Genomic DNA, 22109 nt, shown 5'->3' on the forward strand with positions numbered 1-22109 from the left:
AACTTTTGGACAGTTTAAATGGATCCTGATACCCTGTGACAGCAGATCTGCGTCCCCAGACTGCTGACTCCAGCTCAGTGGGGACGGCTGAGAGCAGGCGAGCCAACATATTGACATCCTGGTTCATTTGAGCTCAGAACGAGGGGCTAATGGGGATTTAAGCCAGTGATCTCCAAGCTTGTATATTAGCCGTCCCCACCTCAAGTCCCAGTATAGACAGGTGAAATTAGCACCAGGATATGAAGAAGAGGGGAGAAGAAGAGGAACACCTCGCTCATGATCAATTAGTCCCCAGGGGTTATTAGAGTTCTTTGCTCTTATCTACGCTCCCCCCATCCCCCCCCATCCCCCCCACCCCCGCACATGCTAAACGAGGGGTCGTCAGTGTGTGTCTACAGGTAGGAGGAGAAAGTCTCACACATCATCATCATCATCACCATCATCATCATCATCATCATCACCACCATCATCATCATCACCATCATCACCATCATCATCATCATCACCATCATCATCACCATCATCATCATCACCACCATCATCATCACCACCATCACCATCATCATCATCATCACCATCACCATCATCATCATCACCACCATCATCATCACCATCATCACCATCATCATCATCATCACCACCATCATTATCATCATCACCATCATCATCATCATCACCACCATCATCATCACCATCACCATCACCATCATCATCATCACCACCATCACCATCATCATCATCATCACCATCACCATCATCATCATCACCACCATCATCATCACCATCATCACCATCATCATCATCATCACCACCATCATTATCATCATCACCATCATCATCATCATCATCATCATCATCACCATCATCATAATCATCATCATCACCATCATCATCACCATCATCATAATCATCATCATCACCATCATCACCATCATCATCATCATCATCACCACCATCATCATCATCATTATCATCACCACCACCATCATCATCACCATCACCATCACCATCATCATCATCACCATCACCATCATCATCACCATCACCATCATCATCATCACCATCACCATCATCATCATCATTATCATCACCACCACCATCATCATCACCATCACCATCACCATCATCATCACCATCACCATCACCATCATCATCATCATTATCATCACCACCACCATCATCATCACCATCACCATCACCATCACCATCACCATCATCACCATCACCATCACCATCATCAGTTAATACTGCTCTGCTCCTGACAGCAGAGGCTGAACAGCAGCCACACGTTTCATGATCCCAGTCCAGCTTTTGTTTTCTCATGAATGCTCCCTGATGATGCATCGTACATGAACTCTTGTGCACCTCATTGGCGAGGACTCTGCTGCAGGAGCCAGTCACGCAGGATTCGAGGGGATAAATGCAAAATGTTTTGCAGTTTTCCAGGGTCTGCCTACTGTACTGCTGTGAGGAGGAGTGGATATGGGGGAGGGGGGGACTCCGGGGGGGGACGCAGAGGCTTCATAAATATTGGATGGGGTCCTTGCCTGCCTGTTCCCCACCCCACGCTGCCTGCCTTATGCGTTGCTGTATGCTCGTAGAGATGAGTGCTGGCTGTCTGGCGTGCTCCGTCCCTGTTATGTAACGGGTGGCCGGCTGCAGCGAGGAGGCAGGAGAAGGGATTCCCTCCTGCACAAGTAGGAGGGAATGAGGATGAGGACAGGTTAATTTAAAAAAAAGGGTTGGGGGGACCGCAAAGGTGCTGTTAACTATCAACAAACATCCAAGCTACGACGCTGAGAACAATCAGATTTCGGAGATGTTGTGGTTTCTGTGGAATATTTAAATATCTCTAGTCTGTGACAAACAGGAAGAGCTACAGTAAGTCCCTCTGTTGGAGGCAGAGTTACACAATAAGTTCCTGTCATCCTGAGGGAACGGCTTTGGCTCTGCTGACAGAGTTTCTGAATAAGCTGAATCTAAAAGTACTGGAGCGAATCCATTATGAAATGCTTTTTTTGTGTGCGTAAGTTGAAACAACAAAGGTATAAAAAATAAATAAGGAGTGCAGAAATGTGTTGTTGCGTAATGTATCATCATCGTCTAAATGAATCTAATTTCAAATAAGCCCTCATTAAAGAATTAAATAAAACCAATTGGTTCCTGACTGCTGGAGTTAATGACACTTGATTATCCTCCAACACGGGGGCGGCAAACAAAAGTGCAGAGTCATGATGAGGGCTCATGCGCTGCGTGTGTTGAATGAGCTGCATTTACAGCCTCTCCTGAAGACGAGCCAGCGGGTTTGTCACGACCGGCCTCCTCACCTCTGCCCCTCTGATCATGACCTCAGTGCACTGAATATGTGGCACAACCCATTTCTATTTGGTTTCCTTCTGTTTGTCATTCTTTCCTTCTTCATTTTGCCGAACCCTCCACTCTGAACCTCATTAGATTAATTAAAAGTCAAATTTGAAGCTGATCTTCCAAAGCTGCTCAGAGCAACCAGGGATGATTCATTAAAGTAATGGCTTGTTTTGATGTGTATGGATTACAGGGTTAATCTCTTTTTCCTGGCCGAGACTGGAATATGTGATCACTCACTGGCTGGAAAAAAAAGAAAACATAATTTCTGGTCTAAATAAGAGCGAATATAAATATATATATATATATGTATTTATTCTCCATCTGTCCAATTATCCACTCTTTGGAATTCTGCATAGTTGTTTTTGTCTTTCACATTTGTGTCTAAACGCAGCATCTGGAGCAGCTGGAACAGCTGGAACAGAACGCGACCAGAGCCTTCATTAAACGGCGCCTCGTGTTATTTATGGTCAGCCTTATCAAGGTGCGTTCTTTCCCGGCGTCTCACACTCCTCCTCTCGCTCCGGCTGCGTCTCCTGCCGCCGATAAGCAGAGGTGCGAGACGCTTTCTGCGTCGGCTAATCTGGCGAGAGTGGAGCCACTGAGGTTTTCGGAGGCGTCCAGGGCCGAAGCGATGAAGGAGGACAGTCCTGGGGATTATTGGTAGCTGAGCAGCAGAGAACTGGAATGTTCTAATCTCTCACCTATGCTTTTGGTGCTTATTTAAGCACCAAAAGTGCTAATTTAAGCACCAAAAGTGCTAATTTATCCACACTCAATAACACTAAAAGCACGTCTCATGATTTCATCTGATCATTCCAGGATCTGGATCTGCGCAGATCTGTTTGTCTTTGCTTTAATCCTCTTTGTTCAGTCATGTAGTTATTTATTCCAGCGTCCACAACAAGGAAATTAAGAAAGGCCGTGCTAATGAGAGCTGCAGCCACTCCTGGGAGGTTTGCGCAGATTAAGTTTCGTTGGCAATTAAGCTTCTCTGAGGGGCCGTGGTACATTTGGCTTTGGGGTTTCTGGGAAAAAGCACACATCCTCCCAGCATGTTTTATTAAGACAGCAACTGTATGCACTGACTTCCTGAGTGGCAGGCGGGAAATGTTTTTTGGTGTAACTTAAAGTATTTAGTAGTTATATTTAGCAAAACTGGAAAACTGGTGACGAAGAAAGAGTTTTATTTAAGATGTTGTAATCAGTGGCTGGGTAAATTGGTGCCGTCCGCTGGCTGCTTGATGGATTAGAACAGATACTGATGTCGACGGATTGAAAATGACCACTTGTTTAAGGAGTGTGAGAGACAGCGAGAGAGGGAACGGGAGGCATTGTGCATCTGCCGGCTGTGATAAAGGGTAATGAGGTGTGGCGTTCACAGGTACACAGAGCTCACATGCTGGATATAACAGCTCTGATTCATGACAGATTACTAACAGGGGGTGGTGGTGGTGGGGAGGGGGAAAGGGGGGGTGATGGAAGTGATTTAACCAGGAGAGAACCTGAAGTGAAGCTAGCAGACGCTCACGTTGCCTCTGAACAAAGCGGACAGCTGTAATAAATTGAGCTGCCCTCTGCTAACGAATGGAGTTTAGAGATGGGAAGTAGGAAATTGAGGAGGGGGGCAGCATGAACCATGAAGCAGCTCATATCGGGGCTTCTATTACCCGGGCCTATAAGTTCTCCCGTCTCTGCTGGTAATGAGTGTAATGAGACAACCCCCGAGGACCACACTGATGTCTCATCTCCTCCATCTTGTTAGGACGGAGATGGGCTCATTCCAGGCTCTTAAAATGGGCTTGAAGTGCCCTGTAGTGCTCTGCTCTGACACATTAGCTTTCTTTTTTGTTTGTAATTGCCCACACCTTTGAAGATTTAGTTTTTCTTACTTTATTGGCGTCACCTTGGCAACAAACCCTCAAATAAATATCCTGATTTATTTCAGGGGGTTAAAGTACCTGCGATTCTTAAATGGGAACCATAAAATCAGACATTAAATTCTTTTTGACTTTTGACTGTGGACCAAGTAGAAGGAAAATAAGATATATGTATCGTTTTTAATACCAAAAATGAGGAAAAGCCAATTTATAGTAAAAAGCTGAACCATTAGTATTAATGACTGCTTGAGGCAGATGAACACCAGCGGAGGAAACCAAGGTTTGATCGTTGGTCCACGAGATGGAGCGAAAAAAATCGGACGCATTTTAAAAGTATATCTTCATATAAACATTTTATTCAGTGCATTTTCGTGTATACAACAAAGAATAATCAACTGGAAGGTTTCAGGCAGCTACAGCATCTGCCAGTAAATGTTGTCTTATCGGTTTTAGCCTGGTAGTTTGGAACACATGATCCAACAGGGGTTAATACACATAGCCTACATCATGCATGTCTAAACCAGAATTTCTCTGCTTCCTCCCATGCACAAGGTTTACCTAAACCAAAGAAAGAAAGAAAGGAACAAAGAAATCTCCTGGAGGAAAGCAAGAAAAAGAAAGTCACCCCAGAAGCATAAGAAGAAAGTAGCTGAAGGGAGGAGGACCTAGCCCGTAAAAAGGGTCCGTAGTGTACATCACTGTGTTTGTACATGCCCTGTGCGAGAGAGGGGGGGTCTTCAGCATTTTTTTCCAACGTTTACAAATATGACAGGTCCTATAAAATGTTAAGCCACCTAAAAGTCCACAGTATTATTTTTTTTAATTATAGAAAATGTCACCACGATAAGTTACTAAAACACATAACAAGCATCCTGGGGAGGGGCCTGTATCCGATATTAGAACTAGATGGAAAAAGGATGGGGGTTGGGGGGGGGGGTGTCCGGAGGATGGCACGAGCACAGAGAAACAGGGGGGGAAAAGATCACGAGAACAAGAGACAAAGACGGCGTGACACAGTGGTAACAGAAGGGAATGGGAACACAAAGCAGTCGCCTCGGATCTGTGTCGTCAAGCGTATCAGCAGAGAGCGCGGCATCGAGCGCGCCGCCCGATTCCAAGCATTTCAAATCACTTCCTCCTTCCACTGTTCCTCTACTCCTGTGATTTTTTTTTGCTTTCTTTTAATAAAAAATGTACAATGAAAACGGGGAGTTGAGATCCAGCTTTGCCTTTATTCTGGCACGGTTCAGCTGCTTAAAGGGACACTCTTTATGTTCAGTCTTTGGTTTGCTGGAACCCCTTTTAGTTAAGAAACAGCAGTAGAAATACAGAGACCCAAATGCTGTGGGAAAAGAACAAGAGGAAGAAAAAAGGGGAGAAAAATGAAACCAGCTCTTAAATAAACGGCTCTTGGCTAATTTACAAAAAAATCAGAGGAAACGGAAGGAAAAACAAAACCCCAAGGTGCAGCTGTGGCGTTTGTGACAGGAGCCACTCTGTCCCTTCTATATCAGGTCAGTTGAACATAGGCTTGGTTTCCCCATGCTATAGAGAGCTCAGTCTCTGAGCGTGTGCATTAGGACACAGGAGAGCTACCGTCTGGCCTGCCGCAGTCCCAGCAGCGCCGGGCTGTGCAACACCAGGGAGTTTATAGGCTTTTAATCCGCAGAACTATGGATGAGACGGAGGTCAGGGCCCGCGCCGGCGGCTGCCCTGGATTCCTGCACGTCTTTGCATCCCCGTCTGACAGATGCATGAGCGCTTGGTGTCAACGTGATGCCAGGAGAAAGTTAACGCAGTCGATAAACCAGGAAAGAAAGAAATCAAGTCGGGTAAAAATGCTCACTAGTATGTCACCGTTGATAGCACAGGTAAGCAAAAAAGAACTCTGAACGGATGGTGTCTGATAGCTAATGTCCCGATGGGATGGCGTACCTAATGGTGTTAGCTAGATGCTTGCGTGTGATTCGTTGTCGCTAGTCCTGTTTTGCTTGTCAGTGATAGACGTCTGCTTGGATTTACGCTCTGCTGGAGGTAAGGTTTTCGCGGTTCCACCCCGGGCCTGGGCTCGGCTCGGCTACGTCGACTCGTTCTGGCTGACGGCTTTGCCCCCGTTGAGCATCGCCGAGGCGCTCCGGCTCTTGGTGGGCGTGCCGCTGCCGGAGCGGGAGAACTCCGTCAAGTCGTGGAGGGATGGCTCTCTGTACATCGCCACTACGGAGACACAGAGAAGAGGATGATTCGGACAGAAGAGGCCCAGTTTCACGGCAGTAGATTACAATTTCTGCTTGTTTCGCTGTTCAGGAGAAGGCTCAGGCTTTGGGTTCAGAGCCTCCTCCTGTCTAGGATGCTGCTTGATGTTGGTTCCTCTGGGAGACTGTGGCTGAAACAGCCGACCCAGCCCTTCAGACACTTCACTTAGAGCAGCATTTTTTTTTTTATTTTGCTACAGCAGAAATCAATAGACCATCCTTGCACGCGTCAATAAATGGCAGGATTTCACAGGGAATCCACTGGTTCCAGCCTTCTTACTGGAAATATTACATCCATATAATGGTGGACAAATGACATTTAGAACTAACCTCATGCCCCATTTTATTTTTTTTTCTGGCGCCCATCACCAGTAAAGCACATTTTTCTCGAAAGGGCAGCACTTTGTGACTTTTAGAAGGAGTGGTAAGAGGATTTTCCCACTTAAGATTGAACAGTGTGAGCCCAACCTGCTCCATTCAGAGAGAGCGAGCGATTGAAAGGCTGTGGGCTCGGGGACTCATAGAGTGGAACAGAAGAATGGTGAATAACGGCTGGAAGGGAGGCCAGTGCCAGAGGCAGGGATCTTGATTGGAGCGCTGCATCACCACTGCCTCGAATTACGCGAGCTGCTGGAACAAATTGGTAGGGTTTTATTATGTTTTGTTTCCTTTCTTTGGCGAGGCTTTTTTCTATTGGTTTGCTGCATTTGGAATGTAAATTATGCAAACGATTGGATATAGAACTCACGTAGAAGGAGAACCTTTCACATTTATTCTCATTCTGCCATTGAACCTGAATAATACTATTGTTTTCTTATAAACAGAATAAGCCGAGCATGCCAGTTATTGGAACCTGAATTACTGTCCCGCGCGGCCTACATTCATCTTTATTACTCAGCATTTCTCTGTTGCTATAAGGTGCGTTTGAGAGGTGGCTGGATGGTAAATGGAGGGGCATAAACATCACAGTGATCCCACAGGACCGAGTTAGATTCTTAAGATCTCGGCTCCAGCAGAATGTGAAACATCCATCACCTCGATGTTGTGTAAATAAGAAATGAGGAAAAGTTAAAAAGAACATCAGTTTTTAAAATGTGCTGGTCAAATAGTGTATCATCACATGAATCTGAGGCCATATAAATACATATTGACTATAAACCTGCATATTCCAACACTAAAGCCTAAGTTCAGACAGTGGAGGTGGTAAAAGTAAAAACTTTGTCAAAACTGGGTTAGATTGGTTTGAAAACGCCACAAAAAAGTGTCACGTGACACAAACTGAAACTACGGAGGAGCCGACAACCTCAAAACCGGCTCTTTCTTCTCTTTGTTTGAGTCTTTGCACGGCCGTCCTTTCAAAAGGCCCCGAAGTGAAAGCGCGCAGTCTCTGTTGCCTCCTCTCTGTTGACAGGTAGATCTGCGCCTCATTGAAGATGAAAGGACCGCGGCCTTTTCCACAAAGGGAAGAGAGACGTTTTTCCCTGGCTGATTCCTCGGCTCTATGGGTGGAGCTCTGACTACAGTCTGGAATTAAATTGCTGGGTGTGACTATTGAAAGCGTTTTAATCTGTGGTCCTTCTCCCTCCTGGTCAGAGAGAATGGTTCGGGCTCCTGCCGGCGTGCGTCAGCAGCCGAGGGCGACCAGCCGGAGGCGGCTGCTTGAATAGGCCCGCGTTTCTACAGAGGAAGCTAAATGGCAGAACGCAGCTCGTTTAGTCTCAGAACGTCCTCAAGGACTCAACGAACATAGAAAAAATGAGGACATTCATTCAAAAAGGTTCTTTTTCAAACTTTTAACCGTTGCCGACTGCCGGCGAAACTTCCCCGTTAGTTGTCGTGTCACACCAACTTTCGCTCTGTTGTCAGGATTTACATTAAAGTATGTTTACAACCCTCCACTGTGACATTTACATCCACTTTACGCCCTGAAGCCAGATTTGGAGCACATTCAGGACTCGTTTTCCATTTTTGCTGAAACTGGACGCTGTGTTCCATGTTTGGAACGGCCCGTGTGGAGAAACCACCTGAGAATGGGAGAAAGAGGAGGATCCGTACGCACCTTTCAGAGGTTTGGGAAGGAAGTGGGCTGCTGGCTTGTTCTTCTTGACGTGGTTCCCCTTCATGATTTCCCCCTCCTTGTTCAGACCGAGGTACCAGCCCCTGCCCGACTGCTGCTGCCGATATATCATGGAGGAGTACGTCACGTAATAGTTCTCGAACACCGACTCCTTGAATTTGCACTCTGGTGTAAAGTGTTCCTGTGAGGGCAGAAAGAAATGTAGATACGGCACACGGCAGTTGTTAGACAGTAATTTACAAAGTCTCCAGAGCCTCTGACATCCCAGTCTGAGCAGAGATGTAACAGTTCATTACAACAGAGCGCAAGTTACCAACGCTTCATTGCGCATCCAGAACACCCTCGGACAGCACAGGAGGAAGCAGCGTCTCGTTGCTATCTGCTTGGACCATGTCTCCGGGGAGCCCTCTAAAGCTACTGTTTCCACTCACTCTGGTCAATAATGTAGACTTTTATGGCACAGATAACAGAGATATGACAGATATACATGAGGCATGAATAAAAGACAAGGTACTGTGTGTTGCTCTAATGCAATGGTGTTTGTAGAGGGGGTTTATATATGATCTGGTATATAAATGTATTACGATGATGCAGATTCTTTAATTTTGAACCTCATATAAACGCTTCGTATGTTTTACTTTGTTTGTGAATTGCCTTTTTTGTCGCCCAGAAGCCCCCAGAATCACCCCACTGCCTGACATTATTGCCCTCTCTCACACCCAGTTGCACCGGTTGAAGTCAGACGGGAACCTTGGGATGTTTCGCCTCGACGGGATGCATCCTGATCCTGGTCCGGGCGTGAGCTGCCGCACGACAGGGATCCCGAACGGTCCATTTGAATAAATGCTCTAAGCCCACTGGGAGGGCTGGAGACCCAGCTGGGAGCTTACAGCATTAGATTTCAATTATGCATTAGTCACCTGTTACAGACCCGTTAAAACCATTTACAGAAGAATAATTCATATCCAGCTTCACTATAATCTTTCTTTATCGTCCTGAGCGCCTATGTGCTAATAGTTCATCCTTTTTTAAACTGCGTGTCATCTTCTCTGTTCACTCTTGCTCTGATCTCAGAGCTACGATCTCAGAGAGACTTGGCAGCGTCTTTGGCATTTGTGCACAAACACGACAGGCGGGTTCTGACGCCAGGATTCTGTCTCTAATAACGAGCTTATGTGGATTTGGCGAGGACTCGGTCTTGTGAGGAATAATCACTTATTGATAAACAGATACCGTGGATGGATGGATGAAGAGACGATGAGGAGGGGACGGCTGCTGCCGCTGCACTGGAGTAGCTTTACAGGGAACTTAGACTGACATCAGGAGGCAGCAGAATGGCAGGAGATCCCCACGATTCTTTTGAACGCCCTGCAGGAGCATCGCTTTTGCTAAACAGTGTGTTTGTTGTTCACTGAAACCAATCTCCCAGTTTAAAAAAAAAAACAGCTCATATCACTTTAATCGTGGCTGCAGGACCAGATGGAGTGAGAGGAAATCACTTTAGAAATGAAAAACAGGACATTATCTGCATAGAACTATCAGTCCTGTCATCTCGCTCCGTCCGCCACTTTGTTGTGGTTTAGCTAAATGGATTTTTAATGACGCAATATGTATATTTGCTTGTAAATATTGAATATAAAACCAGAACTTTGGATAAATGCGGGTTAACTGGTTTGGTTTGAGTTTAGACCTGATGTCTCATAGCCAATACAACAGCAAAGAGCCGTCCACTTCTGCCCACGACTGTCCTTGACCAGGAAAATGTCTGCCGTTTAGCCGGATGGATGCACAAATGGACGGACGGGAGAATGACGGCACTCAGACAGACGCTGCCTTCATACATACGAGTCACTTTACTCTTTACGGACAACGTGGCTTCTTTATTGAGGGCGTCGGAATGCGCAGAGGATTTAATTGAACTTAAATCAGTGCAGCATCGAGCGCTAACTGTGCGACGCGCTAACTGTCCGCACATGAACGACATTTAATGCTGACGTTAATACATCTCGGTATTAAACATCGCCGGGTGTTTACTGCTGATGGAAATGTATGAGCCACTCGCACACGCTGACCCATCTTAGAGACCTCTGCGTAATTACACACTTGGGCAGCACCAAGGGTGGCTGTGAAATGCATGTGCCGTTAAACAAGGCAGTCATGTGAAGAACGCAAGATCAATTATAACGCGCTGTAAAACGGATTTCCGTCCTGTCAGACATTTCTCCCCGTGAGTAATTACATTTTTTTTCAGCCTGTGATTAAATTAGGGAGAGGAAAAGCAAACATGAATGAATTTGATCTCTACTGGCCCCGTTGAGCACTGCCCCGTGTGTGCTCAGCTGCCATATTGAAAACTAGATGACACCGTTACGACAGCACGCAGGCCTGTTGGGTAGCTTCTGGACTCTGAAACGCATCCAGCTCTTCAACGTCAGGGTCTTCGACTGACAAAACCGGGCTGAAAGACTCCCACCACGACTCGACACACCCAGGAGCAGCACCTTCAAAACATCAGCCGCAAGGCTCATAACCAACGCAAAGTAGTTAATGATCCAGCTCATTGGGTTGAAACAAACAGATCTGCTCATTTTTTAAAGGATTGCAGCGCGCTAAAGGGTTGAGAACGCCTGCTTGTTCACATACCGCACGTCTGAGGGATGTTGGCGAGCGCTCGTAAAAGGATTTACACGCAAGAAATAAGATAGAGGAAGATGGGGAAACTTATTTAGCTCTGTCTGGCAACCTGTTTTCTTTCTCTACCCACCGGGACAGAGGATTCATGGCCATGGGAGAGGTTTTAAAATGAAAGTGATTTCAGTGAAAATCCTCAATATTAACCTGATAATATCTCTCTCCCAGGAGCCCTGAACTCTCCATTTTACGTGCACTCACAAGCAGCAGCCTGGATGAGACTCCTCTGGAGCCTCAGTGACTCATACTAATTCAAATATGACCCAACCAGGAAATTATTAACACCACGTTAAGCACTGCTTTTGAGATATCTAACCCCACGGAGCAGATATAAACCCACACGTCCTTTTCACCCGCAACATGAGCAAACCTGTTCCGTTGCCTTGCCAACTGGTGTGCGACGAGTGTTTATTTCACGTTTAAATTTCCTGCTTCTGAGCTGTGCAAATATGAGAGGAAATGAGGAACGAGGACAGCAATGAAAAAACTAATAAATGAACTATTGCTTATTCTCCCACACGTTGATGCCGAAAGATCAGATTCTCACTGCGTTCTCCCTCACCCACACATGTGCATCTTCTTCTCACCACTCGCCCCCCCCCCCCCCCCCCCCCCCCCCTCCATATACAGTAGGCACTTATACAGCACGTACACATCCCACAGTTGTAAAAATGTAAAAATGGCTGCACGTGCAAGCGGCCCCGTCTGTGCTCTAACGGCAGGAAAAAGGATCATGTGAATCAATTATGCTGAATATTTATGCGCTTCTCTTGTTACACATAGGCGTTAACTCAGAGTGCGCTCACGTTGCGATTCATGCATGCATTTGTGCACAAGTACAAAGAAGAACAAGAGACAGCCAGATCCCTGCAGCAGTGCCCCCCCCCCATCCCCAAACCCAGAGTGCGTCATCTGTTGTCACTCCGCTGTTGATTGGGAATCTCCCACCAACACCGACCTGCTATTGGCTGCTTTACGGTGTGACTTCACTTTGCTATAGGAGCAATCTGAGCAAGGCTGTCAGGCAGCCAGCTCCACATTCAATTCAATCCACTTCAATTCACTTTCCAATTTAGCTCAAGCTGCAAGCTTTAAACCCCCCTCACCCCCACCCCCACCCCCAGCCCCAGCCCTAAGATCTACATCTCATGCATTTGAGGCTCCAACCAAACGACCAGCACTATAAGAGTCAAACAAATAAATACTTATTATGTAGAAGTTAAAAATCTATATCCAGTTTAAGCTATTTGGGGAGCCGACTGGCCTGGATGTGGTCAAACGAGGACCAGAGCTTTTGATCCAGGCCATGTGGTCACTAGCTGGGAAAAACGGCGCATTTGTGGGTAACAACTTTGGCACCTGCAGCCTGTTTCTGTCTGAAAATGAATTATTCACGTAACATGCTACTGTAAGATGTTGACAAAGACGGCTACATTTGCATGTCCCTGCTTTTAGAGGCTGAAAACTAATCCAGTACAGGATTAATGCGTGTGGCCAATTACTGTCAGCCAAGCTGGTGACATTAAAATCACTCAACTGCAGACTGGTGGGGAGCCACGCTAAATGTGGCGCAGGAGTGTGTGTCCCTGTGTGTAGTGTGGCGACACGTTGAATTACTGTTGTATAATCCCAGCAGGCAGCTCCACCAACATGTTGTCAAACACTTATTAAAATGGAATTATGAGCGGACCACACAATCACTCCACTGCAGCAATTATGCTGTCAGGTTTTGGTCGTACTAATCATTGACTGGGACCGGTGTTATGCCTGACTGCACTGTGTCACGTTAACGTGCGCAGCTCTGCTTTTACATCCTGTCATCCCATAACACATGAAGGTAAAGAGGTCCGGCTAAAGTCAATAGGGTTGTCCTGAGTCCATCTAAAGCAGGGGTGGGGAACCTCCGGCCTCCGGGCCGTATACGGCCTACGAGACCATTTCTACCGGCCCGCAACGCAATAAGATTTTTATATTTTATATATGCACTTATACAATGGGACCGTTCGCTAAACTCCGCGAGCTGCGAGTAGCAGCGGTAGCGTATTTTTGCCTTTCGTATTCTGTAATTTCTTTCGTAACAAGAGGAAATATTTTTCCTGTCCCGTTTTCTGAGATAAAACAGACGGTTATGTTACGTCTGAGTCAAGGTCAGGGTCAGTGAACACAGCATGTGATGTACGTAGTGGGCTGGACTGATTGACACGGACGAATAATGCCTAGCGAAACACGCTAAACTCGACGAGTTGAAAGGACAGATGAGTTTGGATAAAATTAACGCTCTTCGCCGGAGTTTGGAGGCTCAACAAGCAGCTTTCACACGACCATGTACCGATAGAGAGAATATTATGCGTGCAAGTTTTGTGGTGAGTGAATTAATAGCCACGAAGCTGAAACCTCACGCCGAAGGAGAGTTCGTGAACGCGCCTCGTAGCCGCCGCTGAGGCGCTCGCGCCGTACAAAGTAAAATTGTTTCAAAGCGTGAATTTTTTTTCGTGAATAACTATTGAACTAAGACATATATTGTTATGATTCCAGTGGCTAACGGTATGTTTTTATGGTCAAGGAATCTAAATATGTAGTCAAAGTATATGCGGGACTAATATTTATGGTGGAAATCACAATATGCCAGGAATTGTTGCGCTTGGCGGACGTCTGCGCTCTCCGAGTGCTTTCTAGTTGTAATTATTATTGTCTTTATCTTTCTTTCTTTTTCATTTATTTTCTTGATTATCTTGTTGTATTGCAGTTTTTGTGAGTAGAGGCCTCGAACAGGCCCTTAGGGGTCTCTTGCCTCAACTCTGCACCTCTTTGTATTGTTTTGTATGATCATGAAAACATATTTTACTTGTCATTTTATTCTATTTTTTTGGTGATTTTATATGCATGTGTGCTAAATAAATAATTCAAACTCAAATGCAGCAATCATGAGACTTAGTAACACAGTGGTTATAGACTCTTTTTTTTTTGTCTTTTTTTTTTTTGCATCCCTAGGTATGTGTTCATAATAGTATGGCCCTCGGAGGACTTTATAAAAATTGAAATGGCCCTCGATATGAAAAGGGTTCCCCACCCCTGATCTAAAGGTTCTCAAGAGGGAGTGTGGCCAGTTTTCCGTCCTTCAGAGACATTTTGCCACGGGCAGCTGTGGAATTAAAAAGGTGCACAATCATTAGGTCTTCTTGGCTCTTTCTGAGCTGGTTTCCATCGATCCCCATCATTTGTGCCAAATGAGACCTTTATCGTACCCAGCAGTCTTTACTAATTCAACTAGCAGGACTGGCTGCAGACAGTCAGAGCGTGGGCCTGCGTGCCCTCTGGGTCGTCGCGTTGATGCCTGCTGCACAACGAGATGGTGGCATTTAGGAGGGGGAGAGTCTGGCTGGCGGCTGAATAATTCATTAGATTGTACTTTTAATCAAAAATGAATGGGCCCATCTGAGCCTGGCAGCTCAGGCAGGTTACTGGCTTGTTCAAACAACCCTTGAACTTTTAATCAACAGAGACGTGCACATAAGGATGAAAAAAGCAGACACTTACTGATGTGTACAGGTAGCCCTCGCTGTTCATAGCCAGATAGAGTTTGGTCTGCACCCCCTGGATAGCCACCACCCGCAGGCCCACTGGAATAAGGTTGAACATGGCTGCAAAGCAGAAACAAAAAGCATGAAATTGAATTATTCAATTCACAAGGAAAAGCTCTTCTCGGAAAGATGGATCCCTAAACTTTAGCAGAGTATATTGGTTCCAGCCGTCTTGGCTTAAAATAATTGTCCTCTTATTTTTGACGTTGGGAAAAAATAAGAGGACAGTTCTGCAGGATGAAGGTGTCCTCCGCTTTACAGACATTACAGCCCGTCTGAGTTACGGAGCAGCGAACCTGTGCAGCTCTGCAGCAGACGCGGCTCTGACTAAACGGGCTGAATCACACGGATGAACCTGGCTGTAACCAGCAGGCTGAGTCGTGAGGCGCCGAGAGCCAGCAGTAACCCAGCCTGTCGGCGAGCTACACCCCTACCCAATTAGTGTTGGCCCGCAGTCCCTGGTAGTCTGCACGGGATTCCTGGCAGGAAACAGTGGGAAGCACATGCACATCCACCTGAACTAGAAAAAAAAAACAGGCCCTTTTTTGTCTTCTACTGGTGAAAATCCTCCTAAACGATGCTTCTACCAACACTGCTAGTAAACATCCCCTTTTAGGAACGCACATTGTCACGTTAGAGCGTGTTATTCCAGGATTAGCCAAATGCGAGTGGAGCAAATTAAAATTTATTTTCACGTCGGCTCGGCCGTGAGTCACAGTCTGACCTTACATTACAAACTGTTGAAAGGCACTTAGTCAATCTGTTCCTGCCGACTCCTCTGAGTGCAGGAGAAGCTTCCTGACGGGCTGTAGCATCCGGCAGCTTTAACACAACCCTTACTTGCTCACTCTACCGGGGATTCTTTATTGTAGATAACAGCCAGAGAAACTCATAAAGGATTTAGAAGGTAAACGGACGTTAGAAGCATGTTCTTGGTTCAATGGAAAGGTCGTTATTCCATCAGCACATCCTGCGGGTCTGTGGATTCAGCTATGTCTCCAGATGTATTTAAGATCATGTTTTTGCTTCATCTTTGTTCCACTGGACCCACGAGATTGGAAAACGCTCACCTGTGATCTCACCTTGCTCTCAGCCCGTGAAGCAAGTTAAGACACGGCGAAAACAGCCAACATCCACAGGCCTATTCAGGTTTACGACACACTTTAGAGGCGTTTAAATACATTTCTGCTAAATCTTTTTTATTATTATTAATGGATGCACCCTTCCTGAGCTGTATTGTTTCCAGAGCCTCCTTCTGACGCACATGTGCACCTGCTGTTCACTTCATTTCAAGGAGATTAACTGATGGAAATTTTCAAGAGGGGAAACTTAATTACTTCCTGGCTCCTGGAAACACCTTAGCACACTGGAGAGGATGACAGGGCCGCCACCCATTCACACACACACACACAGACACACAGACACACAGACACACACTCCCTACAGCTGAGAGACATCCAATACGACGGATACACAGTTGCCTGCAGGTCAGTTTTTATGTAGATCAGCGAGATCTGTATCATTAGCTGGTTCTGATTGTTTATCTCTTCTGAAAATGACACCAAAGCAGGAAATATCTTTAAAATCTCACAAAAATCTGTCCAGGAAGCAGAGATCAAATTCTTAAGTCTGTGTGTGTGTGTGTGTGTGTGTGTGGGTGTGTGTGTGTGGGTGTGTGTGTGTGTCCTTTCCCACCATCACAAGACACCATGAGCTCCAAGAGGACTGTGCTCTTCGTCACCATGGAGACAAGTGCACCCAGCGCCTAACAACACTATTTTTGGAGCAGTGTGAAGAGCTCCGCTCTCTTTCCTTTTCCTAGTCTCCTGCACTCTTAAATGTTCTCTTCACAAACTGGCCACGGTCTCAGCCATGGTGGCGGTGAAAGGTGCACAGGTGCACGCGCACGCCCACCTTAAACACCATGCACTTGCACGCACAGTTGCTATTTTTATGTACGATGCATCTGCCCTGTCCACCACAGGAGTAATTGAATACAAAGCTATTAATTCAGAGGCCCCGGAAGCATTCGTGTCCGTTTATTGTTGTTACGGCAACAATCACATCACAGCTGGCTCGGTGTCATACATGGATCTTCATCAGCTCTGCATCTTACGGCGATTTACTTGAGCTGAATTGCACTGATGGTGAATTAAAAGTGAGAAGTTTCAGGGGTTGTAGCCGCAGACGAGGCAACCAAACGTGTGATTGTTCCATAGACCGTGTGTATAGTGTAGATGTAACAGTATTAACGGGGGGGGGATGATTGACAGCTGAGCAACAGCAGATGGCCCTTTTCTCCCACCAGATCTCTCTTCAAGTCCATTTCCTGTAAACATCTGTGCAGAAACAACACCTCCCACAGCGACTTACTGTAACCATTTTCCTCCTCCTTCGTTCCATCTATGGTTCCGTCGGCCTGCAGCTGCAGGTGAAAACCCTGTCGGCTGTACAGCTTCGTCACGATCCCCTTCAGCTGGGGTTCTGTGGAGACAGGGCACAGAGAGGAGAAGATGAGAACACTCGCAGTCAAATACTCATGGCGCTCCTCATCTAAAGGGACCATTTGGAGCGTTAGCATCAGCTCGGTGCTTCTGCCATTTTGGAAGACAATAATCATTTGAGTAAAATGAATTAGAGCTCAGCTGGGTGGCTTTGTGCTGGCTGCTCTGACACTCCAGCACTCGAAACACGTCTTTCCAGCATGAATTTGGAAATAGTTCATAAAAAAAAAAGAAAATTGCGACAACTTTGAGTTATTCAGCAACATCGTGCCTCGTAAAGCTTCCCCGTCACTCTTAATGATATGGAGATGAAGCTTTATGAGAGTGACAGCACTGGCCATGTTCTCTGAAGCTGCAGACAAGGAGCTGCACACAGCAGAGACTTCCAGAGTCAGACGTGTGCACCAGTAACGGAGCAGAGTGGAGGGCAGGCCTGGGGGGTGTGCTGCTGAAGCGGCCCTGCGTTCTGCCCCCTTTACAGGAGTGTTGCAGCTTCTGGGGGCATCGTTCCCACCAGTTGTGCAGCTCCATCCATCTGTCTGTGCCTGCCCTAAGTCTAGCTTTACTATCCTACATGTTGAGGATATCCAGGTTTTACAGATGGATGTGTGCACGTGTAAGCGTGTACTGTCGGCACAGGGGGACAAGGCAGCAAGCACATACGCCAGACACTGAACTTTATAACAGTCTCTTGATTGTGTTTTATGGTTGTGTTTCATGTGCAAACAGAAGCTTCTTAATCAGAGTTTCGTCTGCAGGAGAGAATCAGCTTGAGCAGCAGATGAAATATAATTGTTTGTTTACATCATTTAGGTCACCATAGTGACACAAAACATGCTGTGAACTCCCCCGTCCCCACATACTGTATGTCGTGTTTATAATCAACCCAAAGAGGATGCTGGTGAATTCCTTCCTCCGGTGACATCACTCTGTGGGTACAGAACAAACCTGACTCCCGAAAATGGAAGTTTGGACAAAAGATGTTTGATTCATGTGCTGATTTATAGATTAACTGCATAAATGAAATGAATATGTGAGGATGAAGGTGGTTGTAAGCAGGGCAGGAACAAGGTATTGCATTAATCGACTTACTGGAACCTGACTAAGCATCATATCTCAAGACGTTTGTTGATAACAGACATGTGCAAACATGTTTTACAGTCATTCATTTCTGCCCTAAACTGTTTTGAAAGTAAACTAGGAATGACATGTATTTAAGCATTTAGCATTAGCATTAATAAAGATAATAGAAATGAAGATAAATAGAAGAATAGAAGATTAAATATAGAACTATTGTTTTAACTCTTTATTTCCAGCCCTAAACAGGAGCTCTACAGTCTAAGAGGGAGTGGAAACAAAGAGTTCATGTCTTATTTGTCCTGCGGTGACAAGTGGAACACGTGGACCGAATCTGACAGTGTGTCCTCCCGTCTCACTTTGACACACTCTCATCATCCATAAATCTGGAGGAGAACCCAGCGAAATGCATCTTTCACAAGGAGAAAGGGGTTGTTTGAAAAGATGACATCTTTTAACTCATGATCAAAAGCACAGCAGCCTGATGAAATTACGTAACCGACCTGGACGTCTTCTCCGTCTCTTTTTGGAGCCAAAGAGTTTGACTCGGGAGAAAACGTTGAGCCGACTGGGTTTTTCACAGTTTCCTTTGGTTTTACTGGGGCTGCTAACGCAGCGGCAGGCATTGTTCTTCTCCCGCTCCCTCGCCTGCCTCTTCTGCCTGATGAGGGAGCTGGCGATCGCTGCAGCCATGGCCAGCTTGGCAGCACAGTCCGAAACTTCCGCAGATAAAAACGGATTTTGGTCCTTTGACTCGAGAAATCCGACGCAGTGGTACCGTTAAAGTCTAGTTCAAGAGCAGAAATGATCAACTGGATCAAATCTGGAGTATGTAATAGTCCCGGTGAAGGAGAAACAACAATCAGATGATGTCCATGGTAGTGGCGTCTGCAGGAAGTTAAGCGTTATCCCTGGAGAAAAAGTGAAACTTTAAAAATAGAAACAGGAGCTCCACAGCGAAGCTGTGTGAAGACTCTCGCCACGACGGGCTGCGTGCGCCTCCACCCGTGCCATTTTCTCACCATCACAGTAGAAACAAGCCGCCACGGCTTCTGGGAGAGATCTGCACCATCCTACTGAACTACATGTTTGCGCGCATGGCAGACAGAGGACCGTGCACGAACCCGACTGTGCGTCAAACACCTGTTTGCAGAGAAAGAAAAAGTGTTTCCTGTCAACCTCTCGCTGCACCTGCTGTACAGGAGACTTGAACGCCGCTTTAGGAAGAAAAACGCAAAAAAGGAGTCACCGAGGAGATCCGAATTGTGAGGGGGAGACGCAGGGAGCCGACAGGAGGCGCCTCATCGCGGATGCGGCGCAACGCGCAGATTCAGCTGCTCCCGCTGCAGCAGCCGCTGCTGCTCAGAGCATCAACCCACCGGAGCAGAGAGAGATAGAGGAGTGGGGAGGAGGGAGAGAGAGCTGGGCATGGAACTACTGAGACACAGAGAACGCATCTCCATGCCAGATTATTTACATTGGCCGACATATACAAAAGGGGCGTATGGCGCAAATGGGTGGGGATGTGTTGACAAAGAGAGAGAGAGAGAGAGAGAGAGAGAGAGAGAGAGGAAGAAAGATGTGGATGTTTTATAAAACTGTATCTGGGGAAAGAAGCTGGTTGGCCGCTGCTTTGTTTGGATAGAGGGGTTTAAAAAATGCTAAATGCTCGACAATAAATACACTTTTCATTTTAAAATGACACCCATAACCTTTACACACATTAAATGCTGGCCTATGTCTCCTTTCCAGTGTCAAAGACCAGCTAATGGCACCAGGGGTGAGTGTGCATCACTGCTCACACCTATGGAGACACACGCACGCAGCGTTTAGAAGATAAACTCACTGGTGAATGAATGACCAAACCTCTTCCCTCCCTCACGCCGCTGCTACAGCACTTTTACAGCCTAACCAATGGTGCCATCTACAGCCGCCAGGACAAACTGCCTCATACCTGCTTCTGCCTTTATTTCCTCCTATTAGTGGACGTCAGGTGAACACCTGATTTGCATCAATAAGTGTAACATAACATTGGAGTAGATAAGAAACCCGCATTTAAACTAAGGTAAAAGGTGAAATAAAGCATAAGGAATCAGAATCAGGTGAAATAAATGCAGGACCTATGGCCAAAAGGTCACAATCCTGGAGCAAAGATGGTAGAGGAGGCTTCCAGGACCAGGGACAGCTCCCGAGCTCCCAACCGCAGACCAACTTCGCTCCATTTCCACACACTTTGTCAATAAAACCGCGCGAATTCAACAGAAAAATTCGGAGAAAGTGAAAAATGGAACGATTGGCGATCGCATCTGCCTACCTGAAACCGATTTTCGGAGAGGAAAAGTCATGATTCTCCGCGGGGGGAGTCCGAGGAGCGCTCGCAGTCTGCTGAGGAGGGAAGTGAAGTCGGATTGTCTCCAGCAAAGTTCGGACCGCTGTCAGCCGTCAGAGGCGCAGTGGAAGCACCGAGGCGTGGCCATCAACGGGAAGATCATTACAGGACATTAGCGACATGCCATTAGGACTCCTAAAACGCTCATTAAACTTTCATTTGGAGGTCTCGTCGGTCGGGCGTGTGTTCCGTCTAGTGCGGCGCTCGGTGGGGGCGGACTGTTGGAGGAGGGCGCGGGGGTGGCGGGGTGGGGGGGGATCGTAAACGAAGACTGGGATTGTACATCCTTCTAGGGGCAGAGAGTCTTTGCTCTCATATTACAAAAAAAAAAAAAAAAAAAAACCGTGTAAAATGATCTGATAATGCGTTGACTAAACCGGTTATGCGGGATTGTCCACTTTGGAGTGAAAAATATCGATGTAGAACCAACAGAGACAACATGCATTAGGCAAAGTGAATTTGTTTCTTTTATAGTTTTCTGCTCCCTGCAAGCTATCTTGTTTTTTCCAGCACTGCATATAAATGTCAAAATAAATTCGGGTTTATGATCATTGGGCAGACCTGTAGAGTAATTTACAATATTATGTTTTGTCATAACTGTTTCAAACATAAAGATGAGACCGAATTAGAAGCGTTTAAGGCACGAAAATATATTTAAGGATTTTGTAATACTAAAACATAAACTTAAAAATATGAGCCGCGCATTCCATATTTAGTTTTGACCTGATGTCACTACATTACTTTGGCCACTAGATGGCGAAAGTCCGCTGACTATCACAAGGGCCGCGCGATCACCATGGAGTCAAATTTCATTTCATTAAACCAAAATTTAATTGACACAGTCTACTACATTAGAAAAACGCCTTGCTTAGTCTGACTCCCTCAGTGGGTATCAGATTAATTTCAAATCATTCAGGTCGCCACAATCATCAAAACACGTCAGTGTCAGAAAACATTACTTATACTCAGCATCTGCCGCTCTTTTAGATGCAGCTGTCATGTTCACATTTTCGTGTGATCATCTCTCCTTTCATACATGTTGGACTGTGTTTTACGGTCAAAGAAATTTTAGACGAATGAAGAAACCACACATTAATTACATTTTCTGATAGAATCCCTCTAACAGAGCTGCCAGCACAACCATACCTGCAGGAAATATGGACGAAAAAGGTATCATGTTGATGAGGGACACAAATCTTTGCAGAGTAGATTCAATTTTCACCAGATTGCTGCCTGAGCACAAATAGACAACCTACAGATCCTGGCTTTGAATTAAAAATCAGGCAGTTTGTCT

At 46.0% G+C, this 22109-nt stretch overlaps 1 protein-coding gene across 6 annotated transcripts in view; it reads right to left on the reverse strand.

The window, feature by feature from the left end:
- Nucleotides 1-4569: 4569 nt before the first annotated feature.
- fgf13a (fibroblast growth factor 13a) overlaps nt 4570-22109 on the reverse strand; it is a 53865-nt gene continuing 36325 nt past the window's right edge. For 4 of the 6 annotated variants that reach the window (XM_011610445.2, XM_029847532.1, XM_029847535.1 and 1 more), the window contains 4 exons: nt 17219-17329; nt 14802-14905; nt 8556-8754; nt 4570-6458 (listed from right to left, as the gene is read on the reverse strand). In XM_011610445.2, the coding sequence (XP_011608747.1) occupies nt 6322-6458; nt 8556-8754; nt 14802-14905; nt 17219-17329 (551 nt within the window). In that variant the 3' untranslated portion in view covers nt 4570-6321. Of the gene's footprint in view, nt 6459-8555; nt 8755-14801; nt 14906-17218; nt 17330-18929; nt 19824-20740; nt 20945-22109 lie in introns of those variants that run through there. The other 2 variants (XM_029847536.1, XM_029847533.1) reach the window with 2 other exon arrangements.

This window comes from Takifugu rubripes, chromosome 14 (assembly GCF_901000725.2).
Source record: "Takifugu rubripes chromosome 14, fTakRub1.2, whole genome shotgun sequence".
Taxonomy (NCBI): domain Eukaryota; kingdom Metazoa; phylum Chordata; class Actinopteri; order Tetraodontiformes; family Tetraodontidae; genus Takifugu; species Takifugu rubripes.